Raw genomic sequence first — 25,755 nt, forward strand, 5'->3', positions numbered from 1 at the left:
AGGGTTGTCAAAGAATCAGTGACAGGCTCTTGGGTCATAATCACCCATGGGTCCTAAGTATTAGTGAAATGGTTTTATAGATTGTGGCTGCTGAGCTAGCTCGATTACTGACCTCTGTCTCTGCATACTGGAGACACATTTAGCCACTTAGACTACTGCAGTCCGCATTGGCTACGCTACGTCCAGTTGACAGGCCTTTGTTTTTTTATGCTCTCGCTGCCGATGAAATTTAATGGGTGTAAAAAATGAAATGTTCCTGGTTGAGGCACCGTTAAATAAAAACACACCTGACATTGCCTACAAGGGTCACATGGAGGCTTTCTACTAGCTGGTACTATTACCAGCTAATGCTGGATGTCTGATCAATGTATGATTACAGGCAAGCTTCATATTTCAAGGTTTAGAAACCTGGAAGCAGAACACAGATGTAGTAAAGGAATGTGTATGGAGCCAGGACTGCGGCATTCTTATGTGCTAGCACCCCCTAATGGAAGATGGATGGAATGTGCTGTACTGGAAGAGGTGGAATTCATACAGCAACCAGCTTGTACATGAATGACAGCAGACTAGATAGTTAACTTTTTTTAATGGTCATCAGAATTTGAGACATAACATTGTAATAAAATACAAATAAAATATTCCATCTAAAATAAAGATTCAGAAGAGAAGAGAGAACCCACAGTCCATACACATACAAAACATACAAGCAGCTACTAAGAATTGGTTGCAACTCTAACATGTTGTTTTAATTTAGTTATTTGGTATTTTAAATTTACAGCTTTTTCACTCTTTTTTTCTTCTTTAAACTATTCTTTTTATCCCAAACACTTAGTTACATTACACTAACTTAGTTGGCCTCGACTCACTCTATCCCCTTCTCTTTCGTTTCTCATTTTACCCTTAGGGAGAAAGAGGCATGCCGGGGATGCCAGGGAAACATGGAGCAAAGGTATCTTTCCAAAAGGCATGGATTGTAGTTTAACCCTCGATTCCCAGTGTACCTCTCAGCTGACCTTGTGCCGTCTCCGTGCATCCTCCAATGATCTCCATAACCTGCACCCTCTTCTCTGTGTACTGGTCCTCACACATCATCAATAGTCATAGTGTTCATACCACTTTCCACTCCCTATGTGGTTTGGCAACCCTAATTTTCATCTTGTGTCCTCTTTTTCTTTAGCTACCCCCCTGATTTCTGTTTCTGAAAGTTGAGAGGTATGACCCATCCCTTCCTTTAACTTTGCCTTCCTTCATATTCTTTTCCATAATCTTATATCTTATCTTCCACTTTACTTTGTCAGCCATGATGATCCGCCTCTCTCACCTAGTCATTTCCAGTAATCGTCCCCACCTATAACTTGTGCAGTATCTCCCTCCATGTTGTATTAACATGACAGCTGTACTATTACCTGTATGTTTGGTTTTACTTAGCTTTACATTGAAAAAGAAAATCTATAGAAGTGTGTGGGTTCTGTTTTGTGTAGCACATGAAGAATATAAAATGATTACCATTGGGATGGGTTAAGAACAGAGATGAACTTCCCCCGTGGACACAGTGTGTGTGAAGGTACAAATCTGGCTTTCTGCAGTCACCATTTGTGAGGGAGCTATACCTATTCCCTTATCCGCAGGATAAATCCATGATCATTGGGAATCAGACTGTTGGGACCCAGAAGATTTCATGAATAGGGGCCCCAAGTCTCTCATATGAATGGGGCAGTGGTCTAACATGTGCACTGCCATTTCATTCATCGTCTGTAGAACTGCCAGAGATATCAGAGTACACCTCTTCCAGCAGCCCCATTAGTATTGAATGAAGCAGCAGTAAGCGCAACTCCATTCAGACAGGAGGGTTTTGTAATAGGTGGTTAGAGGTATGGTAATGTAAAAGCAGATTTTTCAACAGCTAAATGATAATATAAATGTGTCAATATATATATATATATATATATATATATATATATATATATACATAGTCCTTTTAAATGTTGAGATATAAGCCTCTTTGTTAATATGTAAATACGGCCCAAGTGCCCTGGGGGTGTTCCTTAGTATAACAAGAGACCAGCTGCCTCAGTGTCTGTTGGGAACAAGGAGTGGTAGGTGTATGCAAGGGGACACAGTGGCGGTAAATAAGAGGAGATGGGCTGGCTAACCCTGGGCTCTATAGGTCTTTTTTTTCTATGCTGTTAAATATATTATACATTATACATTGGGGGAACAGTGAACATTCTACACGGCCCTTGTAATAATAATTTCTGTATAAAGTATATGATATAAACTATGTTTATTATTGTATACGTCTATTTTACCATGTTGTATTATATTATGTTAGTATAGCATAAAGCAATGTCTTGTTTGTAAATCTCTGCCTTGCTTCAAGTGACCCCTTGTGGAGGTCTCTTATGTATGCCCTATCATCCCATCATGCCCTTTTTTAATTTATTTCATGTAACACTTTTGTTGCATGCAGAAGTATGCACAAGCTTCTAGAGAAGAGATCACATTTGCATGCAAATGTAATTCATGTCATTTCTAAACTATTGAGGGGGTTTCCAGGCACACCCATACTGTATGTAAAATTATTTTGATGTCCGTAAAACATAAAAAAAAATAATTGCCTCTTCCAAACGATTAATCACAAGAGGAAAAGTGACAAGCTCAGAAATAGTAGTAATAGTTTTTTTTTTTTTTTTAAAAGCCTGATACTTATCTACCCAGGTCCTCTGCAGCGGACATCTGTAGAATCTACACAGGGAAATCCATGTAATTTCCAACTGATATGGCCCTAACCTAAAGAACAGATGTATTCATTTCTAATTATATAATGTATGCCCTTGAACATTATAGCCCCTAATGGAATTCATAGATATAATGTTCAACTCTCAACCAGCTGCAACTGACATCACAACCTCTGGGTGGCCACATATAGCCCAAACACCCCTACATATTGCAAAGTCATTTTGTTTCTAAGCTAACATCTCACATTAACAATGGCAACAAAGGACATTGTATATACCTGCCTTTTCCCTTATAAGATTTATTATAATTCATGTATTTATGGAGTCAATAGTAGACCTAGTAGATCTATAATAAAGAACATGCAAAGCAGAAGATTCCGCACAACTCCTTTTTGGAGAGCTCAGTGCTATGGATTTTCCAAGATTAGTAAAAAAGAATAAAGTGCTAAAACGCCCTATGGTACCTTTAAATGGTTCTGCATTAGAGATGAGCGAACCTGGAGCATGCTCGAGTCGATCTGAGCCCGAACTTTTGGCATTTGATTAGCGGTGGCTGCTGAACTTGGATGAAGCCCTAAGGCTATGTGTAAAACATGGATATAGTCATTGGCTGTATCCATGTTTTTCAGACAACCTTAGAGCTTTATCCAAGTTCAGCAGCCCCAGCTAATCAAATACCGAACGTTCGGGTTCGGATGGACTCGAACCCGAACCCGGTTCGCTCATCTCTATTCTGCATCTGTTTAGACCTTAAGCTCCACATGGCATTGTGTAACATGCAGATTTTACAATGGATTGTGCCATGAACTCACTGTTGATTTCAACTCGTATATAGAAAGGGTTAAAGGAATTTTTCCCCTCAAAACCCCTTTATCACTCCATCCCTAAAGTAATGGGTAAATAATATATATGATGGCAACCTGTAATTCCTATCTTTCACTGGAAACCAGTCACGTTTATGTGTCATTATGCACTGTATGCATCATGCATGTCACATGGTATAGATAGCTTCAGGAAGCAAATAGAGCTGTTGTCCCATAAAAATGACCTACTAGATGCACATTGAGTTATACATAGTTTAATGTGGCTGTCAGACTTTTCTTTTAAAGGTTACTAATCTACATGTTCTGCCTCCTCCAGCTCATGCCAGGTGACTGGTGCGGAGAGTTCTGTGCACATTTTATTTATTTTATTTATTAGGGCTTGTGCATGTAGATCCGCAGATGTGGGATGTATTCTTGGCAGCCCACTTCCCAGGCATGAGCTGCAACACTCCACTCTGAAGTTTGTGTGAGGGGGTGGATGGGGGGGGAGTGCAAAGTGACAGGTACCCTTTGATCCCTGGACAACCTATTCAATTGTGGGGTCTTTGTAATTCAAGAGCATTATATTAGGACATTTGAGGGCTTGGCATGAAGGCTTGGGGGGTATTTATCATTACGCCCTGGCATACGCCACAAAAAAGGGTAAGATTCACCCCTTTTCCATGGCATACGCCTGCTGTATCCCCTGCTTGCAGGGTAATGTACTCTGCCACGCAGCTAAATTTTTAAGAATGGTCGCTGGCTTGGCACATACGCTCAGTCTCTCTCCCCACTGCTATAACATCATTCCAATTATTCTTGTAGTAATGCTATATTCACAAAAACAAACAAACAAACAACAAAAAACTATACACATATTTTGGGGTGGAAATAGGACAAAATATAGTCAAATATCAGTCAAAAGCTGAATACAGTCAATAGATGAGGAAACACTCCATTCATTCATTGAGAGAGCCATATCAGTAAGATGGTAGAGGATTGGAGACTTGTAGTCTTTATATACCGATTGTTATATTATCAGTGGTCCATAATGTGGTACTGTACTTTACTATAAAAATCCATCAATGTTTATGCATATTAATGATAAAATAAGTAAATCCCATTGCAGTTACATATCACTGTGTTACTGAACTATACCTGCTTATTTCTGTCCATCCTTTTAGGGTGACCCTGGAGCTTCAGGAGAAAAGGTAACCTAAATATCATATACATTTTCCTTTATTTCTTTTTGCTTTTTTCGCGCTTGGTTGAATCCAGAAACATTGTGCTTATCTGACACTTTGTAGTAGATCATGCTATAAATCACAGTGCTGAACATCTGCTGTACCACCGGATTGGCTTTCTATGTTCTTTAGTGTTTTAGCATTGTGACCTTGTCTGCCTGGGAATATTTCACTTACCATTGCTAAATCTTCTACATTTTGGGATTACAACCTTTGCAGCATCGGTAAAGGATATAGTCATGTAATCATCATCTCTGTGTAACAAAAGTCAATGTGGTTTCATCAAAGCATTAAATTAAAGCATCTCTGAAGCTAGAGGGTGAATTCCCACTGAGCACCGGGTGAAGATGGACGTCCGCCGAGATATTTTTAGCACTGACTTATATCATTTTCTCTGTGTGAAAACCTAATTTGTTCTAAGATTTCAAGGATATTGCTCGATGAATAAAATGTATCACATGAAAATCACAGTGGCTTTTCTTCCTTGTGTGAGGATCAGTGGATTGGGGTGAAGGGCGGGGTATAAAAATTATAGTTTCAATCAGACATTTGGGATTTGAAATAAAGCACGGACTTAGAGGATTGTCCTTCCATACCTTTGCTCTCGGATTGATATCTCGTATGTGAAGAGAGGGGTTTTGACGAGAGGCACAACTTATATGCACAGCCCCCTCATATAATAAGGGTCTTTTATGGGGCAAAGTACAATTGAAATTATTGGGGAACAATAAGGGCCCCAACTTATTCCACTGTTTGAATACAATGAGGCTCATATTTACTGTATATTACATGTTGTTTTAGATGTTTGCCTTTCCATAACATATCTCTTTCTTGTAACATGACATAGCTTTTGCTTCTCTATAACATATACACATGACTCTAGCTCTTCTTTTTCTTATATCCACAACCCATTATGATTGTAAGTTATCGCTGGTCACTAGCTCCTCACATTGCCTTCCTATTTGATTTCTAGCCTATGAGTTGAGCTACAAACTTTGTGGAATTATTCTTGTAAAAATGTCTCACTTTTTGTGTACCTTTAATGCTTACTGTAATCTATAAAAGCACTTGATTTTGGCAGCAGCATTGCCCGGTGTCACTGCAAGTGACATTACTAACATATAGCATTCCTGATGTCTAGGAGACAATGTTAAAATCCAGGACCTTCTATGTATTTTTTCTGTATACCCTCTTCACTCTTAGGCTATGTTCCCACAACATCTTTTTTACATGGAAAATGTTCATCTTTTGATAATGACGGCCCTTTTTAATGATAATGATTATTTATAACGTCTGTCATCAAAACACAACCCTTTTTTTTTAAGGTATAAAAGCCTTAAGGTGGTTCTACAGCTTTGGTTACTGGTGCAGCCCAAGATCTTGAGGCTGTTCAGCATCAGGACATTGTATGTACTGCATATACAATATCCTGATTCTGGACCAGCAATGGACCTGGTAGGTGCACTGCATTAACCTGGCACCACCACTACACAAAAAAGAGCCATCTGCTTATAGCCTGGTCATAGTGTATGTCCCATAGCCACAGCTCTGGCAAGTAACTGATCACGTGGGTGCGGGTTGTCAGCAGCCCACTGATCAGACATTGATGACCTGTTCTAATGACCTGAAAAAGTCCTGAAAATCCTTTTAACATTTTACTGTATTATCTTTACATTGCTCATTCTGTGTTCTTATATGAAGATCAAATTTTTTGCAGATACAATGAACTAAAGAATAAGATTTAGTTTTCACTGTCAAAGCACCTAAATAAATACATCCCGTTTATATGTATATAGGGAGAAAAGGGAGAAACGGGCAATGCACTCAGCGGAATTAAAGGAGAACCTGGTAATCCGGGGCTGCCAGGACCTCCAGGACCAAAGGTATGTTTATTGTGAGGATTTTACACATGTCAATGAGTATAATATTTTAAAGATGTATCTGAATCTCTTCATTAAAGAGGTATTCCGGTGAATTTATTTTCTTTCAAATAAACTGGCGCCAAAAAGTTCTATAGATTTGTAATTTGCTTCTATTTAAAAATCTTAAGTCTTCCAGTGTTATCTGTGTGTCCTCCAGGAAGTTTTTTCTTTCCAGTCTGACACAGTGCTCTCTGCTGCCACCTATGTCCATGTCAGGAACTGTTCAGTTCAGTAGCAAATCCCTATGGGAAACATTTCCTGCTGTGGACAGTTCCTGACAAGGACAGAGGTGGCAGCAGAGAGCACAGACTGGAAAAAATAAACCACGTGTTTAAAACCCAGGCCCTGCAGCTGTTATAGAACTACAATTGTAGTTCTATGAGTTTAACACCCCAAGAATAAACCACTTCCTGCTACTGGAAGACTGGAGATTTTTAAATGAACAATCTATATAATTTTCTGACACGAATTGATTTGCAGACTATTTTGGTTCAGAAGAGAAAGAAAACAATGAAGCTATAATAACATTTATTAAAATAAGAAGTGCACAAGTTATACTTGCTTGCTGATACTGTAAGTCCGTGTGGTGGCGTAGTGTCTTACAACCTCAGTGGAAAACATGGATTTGACTGCTCATCCTTGTCATTTCATAATTTGTCTGATATGTGATTTACCATTCACTTTAGATCAGAGAGTAAGGAAATCTATGAATATGATTAAAATTCCCTCCATAGAGTAATTGTCTATCTGATACAAATCCTTTTGATATCAGGTGCAGAGGATCTTGTTAAAGTGAACACAAAGAACCAGAATACAGTAGAACATTCCTGATAGATAGGTCAAACGTTTTTTTTTTTCTTCTCCTTTGAAGGTTGAAATATGACAAAGTGGGGTTTTGTAAGAAAGGGAAGCAATTCAATTCTTTTCTATTATTTCTATTGTGGCACAAGAGGTAGAAAAAGGTCAAAGAACAAAAGCAGCCATACGTTGTGCATTTTACCTTTATATATCATGAAAGAATTTGGTGTCCAAACAGGAATCTTATTTGACAGAAAGGAATATTTTTTATTGGCTGCTTATAACATGAGTTAATAATACATATAAAATGGTGGTTAGCTCTTTTTTATTTGTTTAACTTTCTCTTCATTGATTTGTCACTTTTGACACCTACAGTTAAAAATTGATATAAATGTATATAAATAAAGTCACATTCAGAACCAACGTCATACACAGTGGCGGACAGCCCAGAATGTTTTGCTAATATACAGTAAGTAAAATAATGCTGACAAGATATATACACAATGCATATGTAAAATCACAGCTGCTCTGGCGCAACTCACCCTCTACTAGAGGTCAGGATCATATAGAACCAGATAAAGTCCCCACATACATTCCAGTCCTCAGTAGGTGCCGATAGCAGATCGTTCTAAAAAAGGAGGACAACTTTAGATATCTTGCTGAGATAGTACAATCACTTATAACAGAGCTATAGTCAACGCACTAATCCATCAATCAATGCTCACTAATGTATTTCGATGTAAAACCCTGACCAGCGTAAGAAAACTAATGTCCTACCTGGGTATACAGAGTTGACATCATGAACATGCGGGGCAAGACGTGATGGTCCGCAGTGTGGACATAAATAGTCTGTAGCGCGGTCTGGTCCAGGCAGCGTAGTGTGATTGCACTGAAGTTCAGAGAACCATCTCCAGATCTGCAGTAATGGTGCAGAGTAAAAACTGTGGGCACGCTCCGGCCGGCAACGTGCACCACTTACTTCCGCCCTAAAGGTGAGCTTGTGACGTCACATGCAAAAAAGTGCGGAGGCCGTGGGTGACCACAAAAACTCCAACGTCGTTTCGGAAATACACAGATTTCCTTCGTCAGGGAAAGCATCTGTGAGAAATCTGTGTATTTCCGAAACGACGTTGGAGTTTTTGTGGTCACCCACGGCCTCCGTACTTTTTTGCTTGTGACGTCACAAGCTCACCTTTAGGACGGAAGTAAGTGGTGCACGTTGCCGGCCGGAGCGTGCCCACAGTTTTTACTCCGCACCATTACTGCAGATCTGGAGATGGTTCTCTGAACTTCAGTGCAATCACACTGAGCTGCCTGGACCAGACCGCGCTACAGACTATTTATGTCCACACTGCCGACCATCACGTCTTGCCCCGCATGTTCATGATGTCAACTCTGTATACCCAGGTAGGACATTAGTTTTCTTATGCTGGTCAGGGTTTTACATCGAGATACATTAGTGAGCTTTGATTGATGGATTAGTGCATTGACTATAGCTCTGTTATAAGTGATTGTACTATCTCAGCAAGATATCTATAGTTTTCCTCCTTTTTTAGAACGATCTGCTATCGGCACCTACTGAGGACTGGAATGTATGTGGGGACTTTATCTAGTTCTATATGATCCTGACCTCTAGTAGAGGGTGAGTTGCGCCAGAGCAGCTGTGATTTTACATATGCATTGTGTATATATCTTGTCAGCATTATTTTAGTTTCTTTGTTTGGACAGTGGTAGGCTGTGTCCATTGCTCTGTGCAGCACCACCTAGAGGGGTGTGGCGCAGCTTGGGTCAAGTCTTTTCTAGACTAGCCTTATACAGATTTAATATACAGTAAGGTTTGGCTCCCTGTAACATTCATAGAATTGTTTCCCCTTAAACCTTTAATGCCATCAAATGTACAGTATATAGAGTTTTCCATGCAGCATGCTCACTAAGTGTCATAATGTTGAGATATTCTGATTGCTTCTAAGGTAGTTTATCTGGACAGGACAGGCCTGATAGCAGATTTGATGATCTGAATTGACAACCATTAGTTTGGGTCATCAGACTCACATCAGGTCAGGAATTGCAGATACAGGATGGATTTTAATGTGTCAGTATTATACTCTATGGACCTGTGCTCTAGCATAAAATCTGGTAAATCTTTGTAAATGGATTTTCTTCTTTATTCATTTTTTTAGGGAGAAGCTGGTGCTATCGGCCAACCAGGAATTCCAGGCCAGCAGGGTGAAAAGGTAAGTATGCTGACATCAAGTCAAAGATTTCAGAACCTAAGCTTTTCTGTAGAGAATCACAGTTTAGTTTAATATCTAAAAAAAAAAAATCTTTAGTTTACCTTATAATAAAACACTTTTATTTTCAAAAGTTACTAGAGATGCAACCAGAGCTTATTTGTATACTTTGTAAGAACACAGGTCAACTACAAGTACATTTTTCTTCTATTTACAGGGAGCTTCTGGAGTTAAGGGAGAACAAGGTGCTTTTGGACCTCGAGTGAGTAAAGCTGCATTGTTCTATATAATATGCATTCCTAGTATATGGGATAACAAGCTCATCGGTGGGACCCCATCTCTCCTGAGAACGGGGACAAAACTGTCCCCAAAATGAACGGTATTTACAGGACATATTGGGTACTGAATTAACAAGGAAATGTTTGGCTGCCCAAAAGGGAATAAATGGAGTGCAGGCCACCTACCGTTCATTCTGGGTATTATTTTGTCTATGTTCTCAAGATCATTAGAGGTATTAACAGTAAGACCTCACTGATCAACTTCTTATTCCCTACCCTATTGATAACCATCCTAGTTTCTAAAATTGGGAAGATTAAAGGAGAAGTCCAGCCGTATGCATAACCTCAGACCCGGCAGGGGAGACCATAACAATCAATCACTACTTACCTTTCCCTGATGCCCCGCCTGACAGGCTCCAGGACCCCCACTAGAAGGCATTTTCCCTGAGTTCTAATAAAGTAATGACGGGAGAAATGCCCGTCCTGGGTGATGAACAGTCCGCACAGCCAATCAGTGACCAGAGTAGCATCCCTCCCCAAGTTTTAATGATGTCATGTCTCGGTGAAAAATGCCTGTCCAGGATGCTGAACAGTCCGCACAGCCAATCAGTGACCAGAGTAGCATCCCTCCCCGAGTTTTAACGATGTCATGTCTCGGGGAAAAATGCCTGTCCAGGATGATGAACAGTCTGCTCAGCCAATCAGTGACCAGAGTGGCGTTGCTCCCTGAGTTCTAATGACATCATGCCTCGGGGGGGGGGGGGGGGGAGTGCCTGTCCTGGGTGATGAACAAGCCGCTCAGCCAGTGGTGTCCCTCCCCAGTGGGCTGTCCATCAACAGGACGTTGGCTCTGCAGAGGATCCTGGAGACCGGCAGGGGTCCCTGATAGGCGATCCAGTGCTGGAGAGGTACAAAGAGAGGTGAGTTGGGATAGTTGAGTTGGGATAGTTTGTTATGTTCTCCCCTGACCCTGCTGAAATTTTTTTTTCATTGCCGAACTTCTCCTTTGAGTTCACTTACATAGATGGACAATAGGAAAACCATTGACCACTTAATGACCAAACATTAGATCCCTTTTCTTTGCTGAAGCCTTTATAACACAGAGAAAACTGTATGAAGGTGTCCATGAACACTTAAGAGGTGTCTGGGTAGTGGGTTAGTAGCAAAGGTTTGGGCAGATAGAATTAGTGTTTTAGATTTTCTTCAATGACAGGAACACTTTGAATTTCCCCAATTTTTGTTGATAAAAATAATTATTGCCTTGATCAGCAGACCAATGGATGGATGACCAATTTAAGTTCATTCTGCACTACATTGTAACCCAGAGGAAGGCTATACGCCTAATAATTAATATATACTAACATTAATAATGATACAGTAATTATCTGCTATTATTTTACAGGGTCCTAAAGGAGAAGCAGGGAAATCCAGCCTAGTGGAATATAATAGCAACCTAAGTGAAGCACTACAGGTAGGCAATGAGATAAGACAGAGGCATTAAAGCGTCACTAACTGATGATATGTCAAAAGTTATTTTAAGTGACAGTGCCCATTTAATCATATGTATATAGTATTGCACAGTGTGTAAAGTGCATATCCTTCTTCATTTAGATATCTAAAATATCTTGTACAACAGTCACAAACATTAGAGGATAATTCAGAATAGCAGCAAATCGCTCCATCAGGCTGTAATGCAGGATCTGTAGTAGACTGTAAGAATTTGAAGTGACGGGTATTTTACTCTAGTAACCCTCCCGGCATTGTTATGTCATGATTATTAGTATTTCAGGATTATAGAGCTTGCTTGAGCCTCAGTTCTATTAAATGACTTATAGACTTTAAATTTATAGCCAATGCCTGAGAAAGCGGACAGGTTAATAAAAGTGTTATTATTTACTATCTTTGTAAAATGAGTCAACGTATCAGGATTTTAGGCAGCTTCAAATGCAGTGGAAAAACACTTCCTCTCCATTTTACCTATATGGCGTCCCTCAGAACAAACTTGCACACAACGTTTTTTTGCGGATGAAAAAACAACACAAAACAGCCCAAAATGCCAGTGTTTTTTCCTGCCTTTTTTGGTATTTTTTTTTTTTTTTATAAATTTTTTGGGTGTTTTCTCATTTTAGTATGAATCATTTTATAAAGATATATATATCCCCCCTTTCAAACAATAGTATATATAAAGTTGTCAACTCACCCTGTGTGTTGAGTCCAGTATGATACTGGTTCAAAGGTGGGAGCATGCAGACAATCTAATCTCAGGCCGACTCCCAGAGATAGTTCAAATAAAAAAGTGAAAAAGGTCTGCAGCTTTAAGGCCATGTCCACACTTTGTATACCACCGGCAGTTCTGTGACCTGGCCGGATCACAGAACGGCCGGTGTTACTGAAGATCATCCCGGGCGTTACTGCAGTACCGGCCAGATGATCTTCACTTTTGCTGAATTTGCCCGCATCCGAATTCACCGCTGCACACTATTATGGGAACTGACATGTCCCATAAAATATTCGCAAATCGGCACTTTCCCCCGAGTACGCCGGGGGCGGGGAGGGGGTGTGAAGGGGGCGGAACGGAGGGCGCGGACTCAGAGTCTGCGCGATTCACCATCCGTTCCGCCAAAAGATACGCCGAAAACCTACTTCAGTCCTCAGCTGGCGTAGGTTTTCGGCCGTGCACACTGAAGGGCACGGGATTTATGTAGAGGCAGTCCGCCTCTACATAAATCCCCGTAGCGATGGAGATGCAGGGACATTTTTAAGTCCGGCGTAAAAAACGCCGGACTTAATAAATGTCCCCCTTAGTGTATACGCTTCGCCGGACCTCCATTCATTCTCATACAACGTATGTGTTGCATAAATTACGGCCGCTGTTGCAATTTGCAACATACGTTGTGTGAACATGGCCTGATTCTGTGAAGCTTCAGACTTTATTGGAACATCTTAAAAGATCCAGTGCACTTAAAACACATCCGCATATTTCAGAGTAATACATCACTTATAAATCTTTTTTTTTTCTCTCTAGAATTTTATCCTCTGCATTTTTTTCTGTATAAATCATGCTTTCATTCTCTGGTACAAATAGTAAAAAAAAAGAACATTTCCAAATTGAAGTATTGAAGGCTGTAATGCCTCCTCTCTCCACCTCCCATCCCTGTCCCTGCTTGATTATTAGTCAGCTGCAAGCCAAGCCATGTCTCTAAATCTCTTCCTGCACTATAAATGCACATTGTGTGTAGATTATTACACACAAAAATTATATACAGACAAAATTATATATATTTTCTATTGCTTCCAAATAATATTCAATAAAAATTTTCATTTATAGTGAATAGTATTTAGCAAAACCAATTAAGGTGAAAAGTTACAAGTTATGTAGAGATCACAACATTTTGTAATTGTATACGTTTTTGTTGATTTGTCTTCAGGGCCCCCCTGGACCTCCAGGCCTACCAGGATTACCAGGTCAAAAGGTAGATGCATTCCATTAGATTAAAATGATCATCTTGAATACATATCTGTACATATCCAATATACAAAAATATAGTAAAGTCTTTAACAAACATTTTGTACAATAAATCTCATTTCATGACGTAAAATTTCAAGTGTTTTTAAATTTCCCAATGCATTTAGTAAATTGTTGCCAAGTTAATCATTTTCTGTTTATGGTGTGACTTTTGTATGCTTAGAATTTTGGGAAACATTCAAAACATTCATAAAAACATAAGAAATATTGTAAACATAAGAAACACTTAAATTATATCACATGTATTTTACTGTGTAATTTATGCAAGCATTAAACATAAAGTTATAATGCATATACCATGTAGAAAATTGCTTTGTTTTATCAATTATTCATATCCTAACTAACTAATAGCTTGTTGGCATTTTTCCCTGTTAGGGTGAAATTGGGCTACCTGGTCCTCCTGGTCACGATGGCGACAAGGTAAGTTGTGATTACCGCTTAAATATGAGTATTATTTTAGAGCTAAGATGTCTTTAAAATTCTTTCACACAAAAAAAAAAAAATCTAAAAAGTCTAAAATCAAAAATAAATGTATATTATGTTGTTATCCTCACTGTTTTCTCTCCTGCTTCCCTTTTGATGTCAATAAGAAAAAAGACAGGTGGGTGATTCCACAGCACAATCTAAACCCACCATATTAGTCATTTATTTCATTGTATTATTACATTAAGGTCTGATTGTGTTTACTTGTAAAGAGTGTGGACTGTAATAATTTATTTGTTGCTTTAGGGACCTCGAGGAAAACCTGGTGAAGCAGGACCTCCTGGTCCACCAGGAAAGGATGGAATTCAAGGACCAAAGGGTGACACAGGTCCCAGGGGATTACAAGGGCCAAAGGGAGACAAAGGAGAAGTTGGGCTATCAGGTTCACCTGTGAGTAATTCCCATCTCAGCTGGTTTTCCCCTATGTATAGGATAAGCGATAACAACCTGATCAGTGGGGGTCTAACTATTGGAACACCCACCGATCCAAGAAAGGGTATCCAATTCTCTTGCTAGAATGAAGTGGCGACACACACACAATTTGCTGCTCCATTCATTTTCTATGGGAGTGGAAGACATCTCCATGAGCAAGGGTGTTAAATTTGCTGCCCTCCATCTGTTGCAAAACCATTCCCATCAGCCTTAACAGCCAAAGCGTTAGAAGTCCAGGCATGATGGGCATTGCAGTTTTGAAACAGCAGGGGGGCTACAATTTGACACCTGTGCCATATAGAATGAAAGGTGGAGCAACATACATGAGTAGTGAAGCAAGCTGTATTTTCTTTTGCTTCATCAGTACACTGCACATAAGCTGTCAGCCACTGGAGGTGCATCTTCCTGTATAGCAAATGTTAATAAATGGAATGCGGAAATGGCCTGCATAACTATACGCAGCCTCAAAACACTAAACCCCAACTGTATAAAGACATGCTAATAGTTTAGTGTCCCTAAACACAGAGACAGATACACTTTACAGTCATATTCTGGGGCCTCTAGTATTCAGAGTGTTTTCTGATATAGACCACTAATGTCTAGTTCATGGGGTTCGAATCCAAGCACCCCTGCCAAAGGCTAAAGGCTCTATTACACAAAACGATTATCGCCCGTTTTGGTCGATAATCGTCTTGCGTAATAGAAGACAACGATCAGCCAACATAAATGATGACGGCTGATCGATGCAGTCGTTTGCCTTTCAACATGTTGAAAGACAAATGACTAATATAGCAACGATCTGCTGCTGTCGCTCTGTGGAATAGGAGCGGCAGCAGCAGACTGCTGCTATCTACTATGGGTTGCCTGGACTATCAAGTACTCACCCACACACTGTCGACATGTGTAATAGCGGCGCCATCAAGCGGGAAACGAGGAGCAAATGAACGCTAGTTTTCTCCTCACAGTCGTCCCATCTAATAGGGGCTTAAGGTGCTTTGGTTGGGCGGCTCACTTACATTGAAGTGAACAGGACTGAGCTGCAGTACCAATTACTGCTGCAATCATATATATTGACTGATGGGGGGCTGGCATCATATCAATCAGACATTACTGTATTTATAGACAACTAATATGTCGGTCCTAGGAAACCCCCGATGTGATTGTAAGTCAGTGTGTTTATTCCATTAAATAACAAAGCTGGAGCATCTTTTCTTGGAACTTTGCATTACACCACTCTTCTGTTATTTCTCCTGGAAACATGTGAATACATTGCCAGCAGGGTGTAACCTATAACATTTCCAGGGTATATGTTATGGCATTGTCTGTGCATAGGGACACAATGCCCATTAGACATCCTGCTCTGGCTTACTGAATGAGGTCCCAAATAAGATACTAGGCTCTGCCAACTCTACTCTACCTCTGCTCTTCTGCTCTGCAGAGTATATGGAAGTAGGTTTTCTACATGAAGCAACCTATTTAGATAATGAATAAACATTATGTATGTTTTATATAATTCTTTTTATGATATATGTGATATATAATTCACTATAGTCTTAAGACTTAAACTGCTTGTTTGTATAGTTATTACAGTATCTGTAACATTTATATTTTAGGGTCTTGATGGCCCCACTGGGGAGAAAGGAGAACAAGGTGACCAGGGACCTATGGGACCCCCGGGTCTTATGGGTCCAATTGGGCTTCCAGGACTAACAGTAAGATTTTCCCATATGCAAATTCCAAGCTACTTGTGCCTGTATGTTAAAGTGTATTTGCTGGGAATTAAAAAGTAATAGTCAGCTTATCCCTTTAAATTGTAATGTTTCCGACTTACAAAAACTGAAAATCCTGAATATTCTGATATATATTAGTGCACCAACTGACAATGTCTTTAAAACAATGCAGGAAATATAACTAGACAGTGGGTACCCATTGGGTCACAGTTTACCAAGAGAACACATTTATAAAGAAATGAATTAGACAGATGGTGAATGGGAATCAGTGGCATTTAGGAAGCAGTAAATAAGAGACAGATGTAAAAAAATGAAAGATGCCCATTGCAGTTTTATACCAGTCTTTACCATGACAAAAAAATCTTCATAAACAAGGAATATATAAGCTGACAGTTGTCTTTCCTTCTGCCTCACTTGTGATAATGAATATACCACACTGGAGTTTTAACTGAACTATGTTAATCCATTCTAACTAGGGAGAGAAAGGTGAAACTGGCGAGAAAGGAGATTCTGGTAACACGGTAAATATCTTTTATACTCAGTTTTATATCAGTCTTTTATGTGTTTCAAATTGAAGACAAGTGGACTTCATGTTCTGCCACACTAAACGTGGAAAACAATTATATATGGCCTTCACTTATTAGAAGAGTCATTGTATGCTGCAGCACTGAGATCCTTTCAATTGTACTAGAGAGTCAAGAGAGTGTCACTGCAAGAAAAAACGGTGTACTTCTAAAATATAGCTTTTAATCTAATCATTTAAAAACATATAATCCAAAAATAAGTGCTATGACAATACGCAACCATGCCACACAGCAGCATTTGACAGGCTTGTGTGAGGGGACAATCAGCAATTATAAGAAAGTAGATAAGCATGTACTTACAGTTTGGTGTCTTCAGGGCTATCCAGCCCTATGATGTCAGACACTAAGAGAATAAAAAAAAGGCCCACAGTATTAAGTTCTCAATACTGTACCTCAAAAAATAAAAGGCTCTTGATTCATGGGACAATATCCTGCAGTGCACTTACCCTATTCTGTCGCTTTCCCAAAACACAAGGCCTTCAAAAAAGAGGTGTGAATCAATGCGGTAAGGTAAGTGCCATGGCTGCAATTCACACCAAGTAGAATGCCTATTTGGTGTGAATTGCGACCATGGTACTTACCTTACCGCAATGATTCACATCTCTTTTTTGATGGCCTTGTGTTTTGGGAAAGCGACAGAATAGGGTTAGTGCACTGCAGGAAGGGATGTCTAGGGTATTGTCCCATGAATCAAGAGCCTTTTATTTTTTGAGGTACAATATTGAGAACTTAATATTGTGGGCCTTTTTTTATTCCCTTAGTGACTGACATCATAGGGCTGGATAGCCCTGAAGACACCAAACTGTAAGTACATGTTTATCTACTTTCTTATCATTGCTGATTGTCCCCTCACACAAGCCTGTCAAATGCTGCTGTGTGGCATGGTTGCGTATTGTTATAGCACTTATTTTTGGATTATATGTTTTTAAATAATTAGATTAAAAGTTATATTTTAGAAGTACACCGTTTTTCTTGCAGTGACACTCTCTTTGTTTTGCATAGCATTTCTTGTATACTGCTGTGATTAATGTACTAAAGAGTCAAGATCAAACCATGTAAGGATCACAGACATTAGGGAGGGATCTGCATGGCATTATTAACATGCCTTCTGGATCCATCTGGTTAATTCTTGTGGGCATTTTCCAGCTATTTTTCCAACCTCTTTATCCAGGCAGATTTTGCATGGATTGATGGTGGCATTGCTGCAGCAAGTGTTTTCCCTGTGCCAAACAAGCCAACATGATCTGCCATATAGTTTAGGGTTCGGGACTTGATTTGTCTGCACACCCAGCCCTCTGAAGAATAGAAGAAGGGTACCTGCATTCTCCATTCATTTGTGACATATCACTATGACCCCTACCAGTCTACCAATTATCCCCTATCATGTGCATAAAAAGGTTTGCAACCAACATGATATGATTTGCACGCACTACTCCATCTTAGTGCTCTCAAAATGTGAGCTTGTGTAGTCTTTTTAGCTATAAGCATAGGCTTCAAATACAGTTCCTGGTGACCAGGGCAGCTCTGATGCTACAGTCGCTGGCATCTTTAGTAAAACATAGTCACCCTAAAGCCACTTATAGGTGGAAACACTGTAACACAAGGTCTAGTCATTTGAAAAACCATTTAGCCTAACTTGAGTAATCCTTGCAAGGAGGATGAGTAGCAGAGTGGCCTCAGATCACTAATTTTAATGCTAAGGCCCCGTTCACACTACGGAATCGGCGCTGAATCCTGCCTTCAAACTCTTTGAACGGGAGAGCTCATAACAAGTTGTAGTAAAGATGGTAAAGTTCCGGTTTTAGTTGTGTATGAAATATGTTTTTCTTATTACAGTATTATACTGTCACATGACTATCACTCATTATTATATATATTTGTCTTGCTCTAGGTGTCTGGGCCTCCTGGCCCTCCGGGTGTTCCTGGGCCTGTAGTAAGTCTTGGTGTCTTATCTGTCTCACTTTTATTCACCTGTCTGTGACTATGACCAGTTAGGATGTGTCTGTAGTTCTTGCTGAAAATAAATCTTTGCATAATAGTTTCCACTGGTCTCTGCTGCACTCTGCTGGATTACTAGAGCTACTGCTCAGTTCAGTTGCTCGTTTTTGTTATTATTGAATGAATGCATCTACACTAATTCTGTTATCACACATGTAAGAATACTACATATGTAGATATGTCTTTAGGCATGCAAAAGCTTCATCCATGATGTCCAGTTTTGTGGCCTTACAGTATTTAACCTTCGGAAGTAGAACTTGTTGTTAATGTAATCTTTAGACGTTTACAATGCTGAAGACCTATCCTAACAGCTTAGCTGAGCTCCTGTAATGCATCATGTAAGGGGAATAGGAAGTGTAGCATACATCAGACTGCTGTTCTGTGCTTAATGCAAGATGACACTTCCCAGAATGCAAATCACCAGGGCAATATAAATAGCAAGGAACGCTGGGAATTATCATCTCTGAAGCATGCATGATTATTAATGCAGAACTCATTCATGATGTGTTTCAAAACTTACATTCAGTATAGCCTCATTTTATAGGTGGACTGTAAAATTATGTACAAGTGTGACGATATGGTGTAAGGCCTCATTCACACGTCAGTATTTTTCATCGGTATTTGCTGAATCCTTTGCAAACTATTAATTTCTATGGTGCTATGGTACAATTCGTGAGGTAAAACAATAGGACAGGTTGTAAAGCGATCTGAATTTATGGTATGGACACTCCAATATAAGTCTGTGGGGGCCTCTGCATTTTGTGGAGAACACCTAAGCACTCTGCAAAACCTTGTGCTATTGCGTTTCGCAATTTGTGATATCACCATTTAAGCTCCTCTTGGCTGGTTGGGACAGCTAGTGACATCAAAAATGCTGATCACAAATTTCATTTTTGAAATTATACTGACGCGTGAATGTAGCCTTAGGTCATATTCCCACTTTGTAGGACACCGGTCGTTCTGTGACCCAGCCGGGTCACAGAGCGGCCAGTGTCAGAGAAGATCATCCCCGCCGGCACTGCAGTTGGGATGCGGGTGCATCCGTGCGCCCCACACATCCCAATTCTTCACTGCACACAATGAAGCGTACGGCCGCAGCCGCACGCTCCATTGTGTGCACTGAAAGTTTTTCTGTGGCCGCTATTCAGTGAATAGCGGGAGCAGAAAACTTAGTTTTTTGCGGCGACGCTAGTGATCCTGGCCAAAGTGTATACTATGTGTATACACTCTGGTCGGGATTTCCTCATCCTGCAGCATAATGTACAGTAAGTTCTGTATGGATCACGGCCGTTGTTGCTGTTGTACAATGGCCGTGATTAATACAGTACTTACGTTGTATGAACATAGCCTTAGTGTGATTTTGTAAACAAAAGAGCATTGTACTTAATGTCTAAGCACCGTTTACTTGGATGTATTGTTTGTTTTATTCTAGAACATTATATAATACTACAGCTGTTTGTTATGTGGGTTTGAAGTTCCAAAAATTATATTAGGTTGGCAAACTTCAATCGACATTTCAAAGAAAAATATTAGTTTTAAAATCAACTGAATATCTATATCACATCCTGCAGGGAATACATCAGCTGATAAGTACTGAAAGGCTTGAGGTTTTTTTTTATTTATTTTTTTAATAGAAGTAATTTAGAATTCTGTAAAACTTTGACACCAGTTGATCTAAAAACAGACCATTTTTAGAGTACCCTTTTAAGCCAACAAATCTGTATGTTAGGCTGGGTTCACATTGCTTTATTATTTAAAGTGAGGGTTGATTTTTCTCTCATTTATGTAATTTGGGCATTAACACAAAATGCAAAAAATTTATTCATTGGCATTAATCAATGTCAACTCTCCTAATACTTATCTTATGTCTATGTTCATTAAAGGGCCCTCCTGGACTTCCTGGCCAAAAGGTAAATATATCATAAAATTTTATACAAAAAGATATATTATTACAACCCTTTATCAATGGATTGTTCTAGTAGCCCTTGCCTGCAGTCAGCCATCAGTGGCAAGTGCCCTATTACACTGGGAGCTGTGCATCTAACAGATGATGGTTTTTCACCTGGTAAACAAGCTTTTTTTGTTGTTGGCTGATTGCTAGCCGCAGTACACACAGGGCGATATTGGCCTGTTCTGCTGATAATCACCCCGTGTAATAGAGACCTTAGGCTGTGTTTCCACATTTTGCAATGCTCTGTACACTCACTGGAAACCATGCCTCCATTTCTCCAATAGCTGTGCAATGTAGCCAATAATCCTGGCAACATTGTGTGGCTACTGGTGAGAGATTGGGGCAGGGTTTCATTGCATTTGGAAAGTGCGGCCAAACAGGTCATTTCTTCATTGACTGTGGTTATAAAAGCTTCTCTTGACCTGTTCTCTGCAGGGTGAAGCAGGAGAAAGTGGTATGAAAGGGGAGAAGGGCAGCCAGGGAGAGAAAGGAGACAAAGGACCTTTAGGTTTACCAGTAAGTGTATATGATATGCATGTGTTTGTGTCTGAGCTGTAGCCCCAGGGCATTTAAACAGATTAGTAGATTAGTAGATTTGCAGCAACAATATAAAGTGTAATAATTCAGGACAGGAACTGCCATTAAGGAGGTTTTCATCACTATCTATATCTTTGTTATATTTAAGGTTTTTTTTAGAAACAGGAAATGGTGATCCTATAGGATATCAGCTACCATCCTCAAACACCTAAACTCCAAATTTGCCCAGTTATGTGTTGATCCTAGCCCCTATAGGTGGCCATACACCTTCAATAACTGATGGCATAACAATCTTTCAGCCATTAGTTATCTCTCCTATCCAGTCCCTGTCCTCCCCATACATTGGTAAGAGGCCTATCAAACAGGGTTGGTGCGGCAGGGAGAAGTCACAGGGGCCAACTTTAGAATCATCAGTTCTATAAAATTCCACAGGAGTTTACACCCATTTCTAGTTTACACACTTTGATAAGTTTGTGCCTTAGTGTCAACCCATATAGAAACTATCATTACAGCCATTTCCTGGTAATGCTGAATATGCTACCATATGTAAGGGGAGTATTTTTCAGCTACAGGACTGTTCTCATAGTATCTAATATGAACACTGAAAGAATACCTCAGACTCACTATGAGTTCATTGTACTAATTCCGAGAGCACTCCTTCCACCAGCCAAACCCTTCCACATCACCCACCATTTAGGGTTGTGATAACAAACTACCATGTATATACTTTTACACAGCAGCCTTTCAGTCACTGCAGAAATGTTTTGTGCTTCTTGGATTACAATTCTGTAGCTGTAATATATACATAGGAGAGCATATTATGTTGACAGATCTGCTTTTACAGTATACTAAAGGAAGAACACATATATGAAAGATATATATATATATATATATATATATATATATATATATTTATTTATTTTTTTTTTTTTATTTTTATTTTTAACCTAATAACTTGCTTTTAAATGGCCATACCCATTGAAGGGCCTGTTACATGGGTTATCTAGAAAGCAGAAGTTGACTGATACCTTCTGCTCCATGACGGTCACTTTCTGTGATCCCACGTCTCATAAGTATGCCTTCTGTACAAGGAGAGGATGGATGTATATCCAAATCATTGTGTGCAGGTGAAACCACAGGAAGTGAGAATGGGGAAGCAAAAGGATCGATTCATCTTCTGCTCACTAAACAACCCCTGTAAATGTGAATGTGTTTGACTTAGTAACAGTAAATAGAAAACCTCTTGTACTGTATTTTGCTCTGTTCTGCTGTTGTTGCATTGGATTGCTCTTACTGTGTGTGGTTATAATGACTAAGGGTACAAACCCACACACCGTATACACAGCAGATACGCAACAAATACGCAGCAAATACGCAGCAGATTTGTTGGTACAGATTTGATGCTGTGTTCAGTTATTTAGATATAATCTGCTGCGTTTTTGCTGCGTATTTGCTGCGTGTTTGCTGCGTATTTGCTGCGTATCGCAGCAGTAAATACGCTGCTTATACGGTGTGTGGGTTTATACCCTTAAGCTAATACATTTTGAGTGTGACAATATATTATGCTAATAATAGGCATGTTTTAGTACAGAGAAAATGGTGTGGTTTAACCCCTAACTTCACATTGTGGCCATGTGGCACGCCATCCACATGTTTTTGTTCACTAAATAATTAGTTTTTCCAATTATTGGACTTTCTCATAATATCCTTGAAGTCATAATTCATATATCAAAGTCATATACTGTATGTACTGGAAACTTAAACTAAAAAAAACTTAAAAAAAAAAAAAAGGCTTAATAAACCTTGTTTTATACTTTCCTTCACATGAATCAGGAAGTTGTTGACAAGCAATAATGGTGGTCTCTAATCAGTTGCTTTGTAATTAAAGGGGTTATCCCAGGTGCAAAAGTTATCCCCATACACATGATAAAAGATAACTAGCTGTTTGGTGGGGGTCTGACTGCTGAGATCCCCACCAATCACGAGAATGGAGGTTAATTGTCCCCCTAGTGAATGGAGTGGCAGTGCACATGCTCGGCCACCACACCATTCATTCTCTATTGGGCTTCCAAACTTTCCAAGCCCTAAACACACATATTCTTACTTATCTATTGATGTTGGGATGGTACAGTATAAGGCTATGTTCACACTACGTAAATCTACGGCCGTAGTTCTCGCCGCAGAACTACAGCCGTAGATTTGCGGGGTAGAACATAGCATTATTTGCTATGGGATTCCAGGCGGAGCGTACACACATTGTATACGCTCCGGCCGGTTCCCATACGGCGCCGAAAACAAATGACAGGTCCATTATTTGCGGACGGAATTCAATGAATTCCGCCCGCAGAAGGACCTGGCAGTTCACACAGTGAAGCGAGCGGCTCCGGCCGCTTGCTTCACTCTGTGCCATGGGAAGCTCTGATGCGGGTGCGCGTTGATGCACCCGCATCAGAGCTCCACGGAGGAAAGATCATCTGGCCGGCAGTTAAGTACGGGCCGTAATGATCCGGGCTGAGACCGGTCACGGAACGGACGGTCTCATACGTAGTCTAACTGTGTAAATGATATCTATGTGCTATAAGAACATGCATCACTTTTAACCTGTACCCTTTGTTGTCCTTGATTATAAGGGAATATGAGTGTATGTATGTTTTCAGTTGCCGCTTCACTCACTTTCCCCTCCCTCATTGTTTCCCCCTTCCATTCTCCTGCCCATCCCATGTACATTTACATTCTGCCCTGCTGTTCAGGGTGCCTCAGGTTTAGACGGCAGAATTGGTCCACCGGTGAGTCCTAACTCCATTAAACTAACCTACCTACCTTTCCTTTACCTTGCCTTGCCCCATCTGCTCTTAACTGCAGCCTCTTCACTATCATATGGCTCCTCTCAACCTAGAAGCAAAACAAAAACTCTAATCAAATTTGCATTTCATTTTCTTGTGACAGGTTTCTAGTAGTTTTCTTAAAATCTGAAAAATATTGCCTTTTAAAGGGAACTTGCTATGATGAATACACAGTCCCGTCTGTGTAAAGCAGGTTATAAAGCAGGAGGAGCCAGATAAATAGATGAATCAGAACTTGTAACTCATTTAAATTCCTGATCACTTTGGAATTAGGAGTCTAGTGGGTGGCTTATTAGTGTGTGCCTTTCCTGTATAATTGTGCATATAGAGACATTAGAGATGAGCGAACCAGGTTCAGGTTCGAGTAGATCCAAACCCGAACGATCGGCATTTTAATAGTGGCGGCTGCTGAAATTGGATAAAGCTCTAAGGTTGTCTGGAAAACATGGATACAGCCAATGACTATATCCATGTTTTCCACATAGCCTTAGGGCTTTATCCAAGTTCAGCAGCCACCACTAATCAAATGCCGAAAGTTCGGGTTCGGATCGACTCGAGCATGCTCTAGGTTCGCTCATCTCTAAGAGACATCCATCAGTAAGTAATTCTACCCACTTGACGTCTATACCCAAAATTAGAGATGAGCAAATCTACTATATTAGCAAAGCTAAGCTTGCCCGTCAGCTTGTCAGCAGGCTGTCTTTGAACTTTGTTTCACTCCGGGTACCTGGAAAAGCTGGATGCAGTTCTGGGAAAAGTTTCCCAGGACCACATCCATCTTTTCCAAGCGCCTTAAGCAAGAGTGGCGTTTAAAGGTCGTCTGAAAGGCCGATGGCTGAGCTTAGCGAAGCTCTTCATACTGTAGATTCGCTCATCTCTACACAGAAGGAATAGGAATTATGTTACATAAAATTACAAGTTTTAAAGAATATATTACTACAAAATTATATTAATATATCCAAATCTGCTCAGCTTCTACTGTTCAATAACCTGCTGCTCATTTATCAGACTACATGTTTAATGTGACAGGTTCCCTTTAAGCATTGAAACATACATACCATTTGATATGTAATCAGATAAGTAATTGAATTAAAACACTGTATTGTCAGGCATCAGATAATAATGATAAGCAAAAGTAGAAGCCGAAGGAAACTTTCTTTTGTGCAGTGTGATATACCATAGTTGTAAGTTAATTCTAACAGGACACATTTTCCTACATAATGGAGGAATCTGTCTGAACATGGCTTTTTATTTGGACCCCCCCCCCCCCCAAAAAAAAATGTAAATGTTTATGTAAACATACTTATAAACTCTTACCTAGTTAGGCTACACATAACCAATCATTTAAAAGCTATGGACATACACCTATATTTTTTTTTTTGCATTGTGTGTTAGTCAGTATTTGGCTAAGTTCACGCTACAGATTTTTTCGGCTGTGATTGTCAACCGTCGCCATAAAGATCTCCGATATCATGATCATTATAGATGGCCATTATTAGCAAATATTGGATGTCTTTTTGACGGCCATCGGCAATGGCGGCCGAAAAGTCCTGTAGTGTGAACTTAGTCTTTCTAGTGTGAACTTAGTTTCAACAGTTTGTGAACATAGCCTTTCAGTGTTTTCAATGGCCATGTTCACACAACATAAGCAAAGTAT

General features: G+C 39.8%; 1 protein-coding gene across 1 annotated transcript in view; it reads left to right on the forward strand.

The window, feature by feature from the left end:
* Nucleotides 1–25,755, forward strand: part of COL13A1 (collagen type XIII alpha 1 chain) — a 192,153-nt gene that overhangs the window by 146,450 nt on the left and 19,948 nt on the right. Inside the window, exons 22-36 of the mRNA XM_069981851.1 lie at nucleotides 905–949; nucleotides 4,726–4,752; nucleotides 6,582–6,668; nucleotides 9,686–9,739; nucleotides 9,954–9,998; nucleotides 11,417–11,485; nucleotides 13,443–13,487; nucleotides 13,916–13,960; nucleotides 14,270–14,413; nucleotides 16,069–16,167; nucleotides 16,662–16,706; nucleotides 18,661–18,702; nucleotides 20,651–20,677; nucleotides 21,154–21,234; nucleotides 24,006–24,041. Coding sequence (XP_069837952.1) covers nucleotides 905–949; nucleotides 4,726–4,752; nucleotides 6,582–6,668; nucleotides 9,686–9,739; nucleotides 9,954–9,998; nucleotides 11,417–11,485; nucleotides 13,443–13,487; nucleotides 13,916–13,960; nucleotides 14,270–14,413; nucleotides 16,069–16,167; nucleotides 16,662–16,706; nucleotides 18,661–18,702; nucleotides 20,651–20,677; nucleotides 21,154–21,234; nucleotides 24,006–24,041 — 891 coding nt within the window. The remainder of the gene's footprint in view (nucleotides 1–904; nucleotides 950–4,725; nucleotides 4,753–6,581; nucleotides 6,669–9,685; nucleotides 9,740–9,953; nucleotides 9,999–11,416; nucleotides 11,486–13,442; nucleotides 13,488–13,915; nucleotides 13,961–14,269; nucleotides 14,414–16,068; nucleotides 16,168–16,661; nucleotides 16,707–18,660; nucleotides 18,703–20,650; nucleotides 20,678–21,153; nucleotides 21,235–24,005; nucleotides 24,042–25,755) is intronic.

Source organism: Dendropsophus ebraccatus, chromosome 8 (assembly GCF_027789765.1).
Source record: "Dendropsophus ebraccatus isolate aDenEbr1 chromosome 8, aDenEbr1.pat, whole genome shotgun sequence".
Taxonomy (NCBI): domain Eukaryota; kingdom Metazoa; phylum Chordata; class Amphibia; order Anura; family Hylidae; genus Dendropsophus; species Dendropsophus ebraccatus.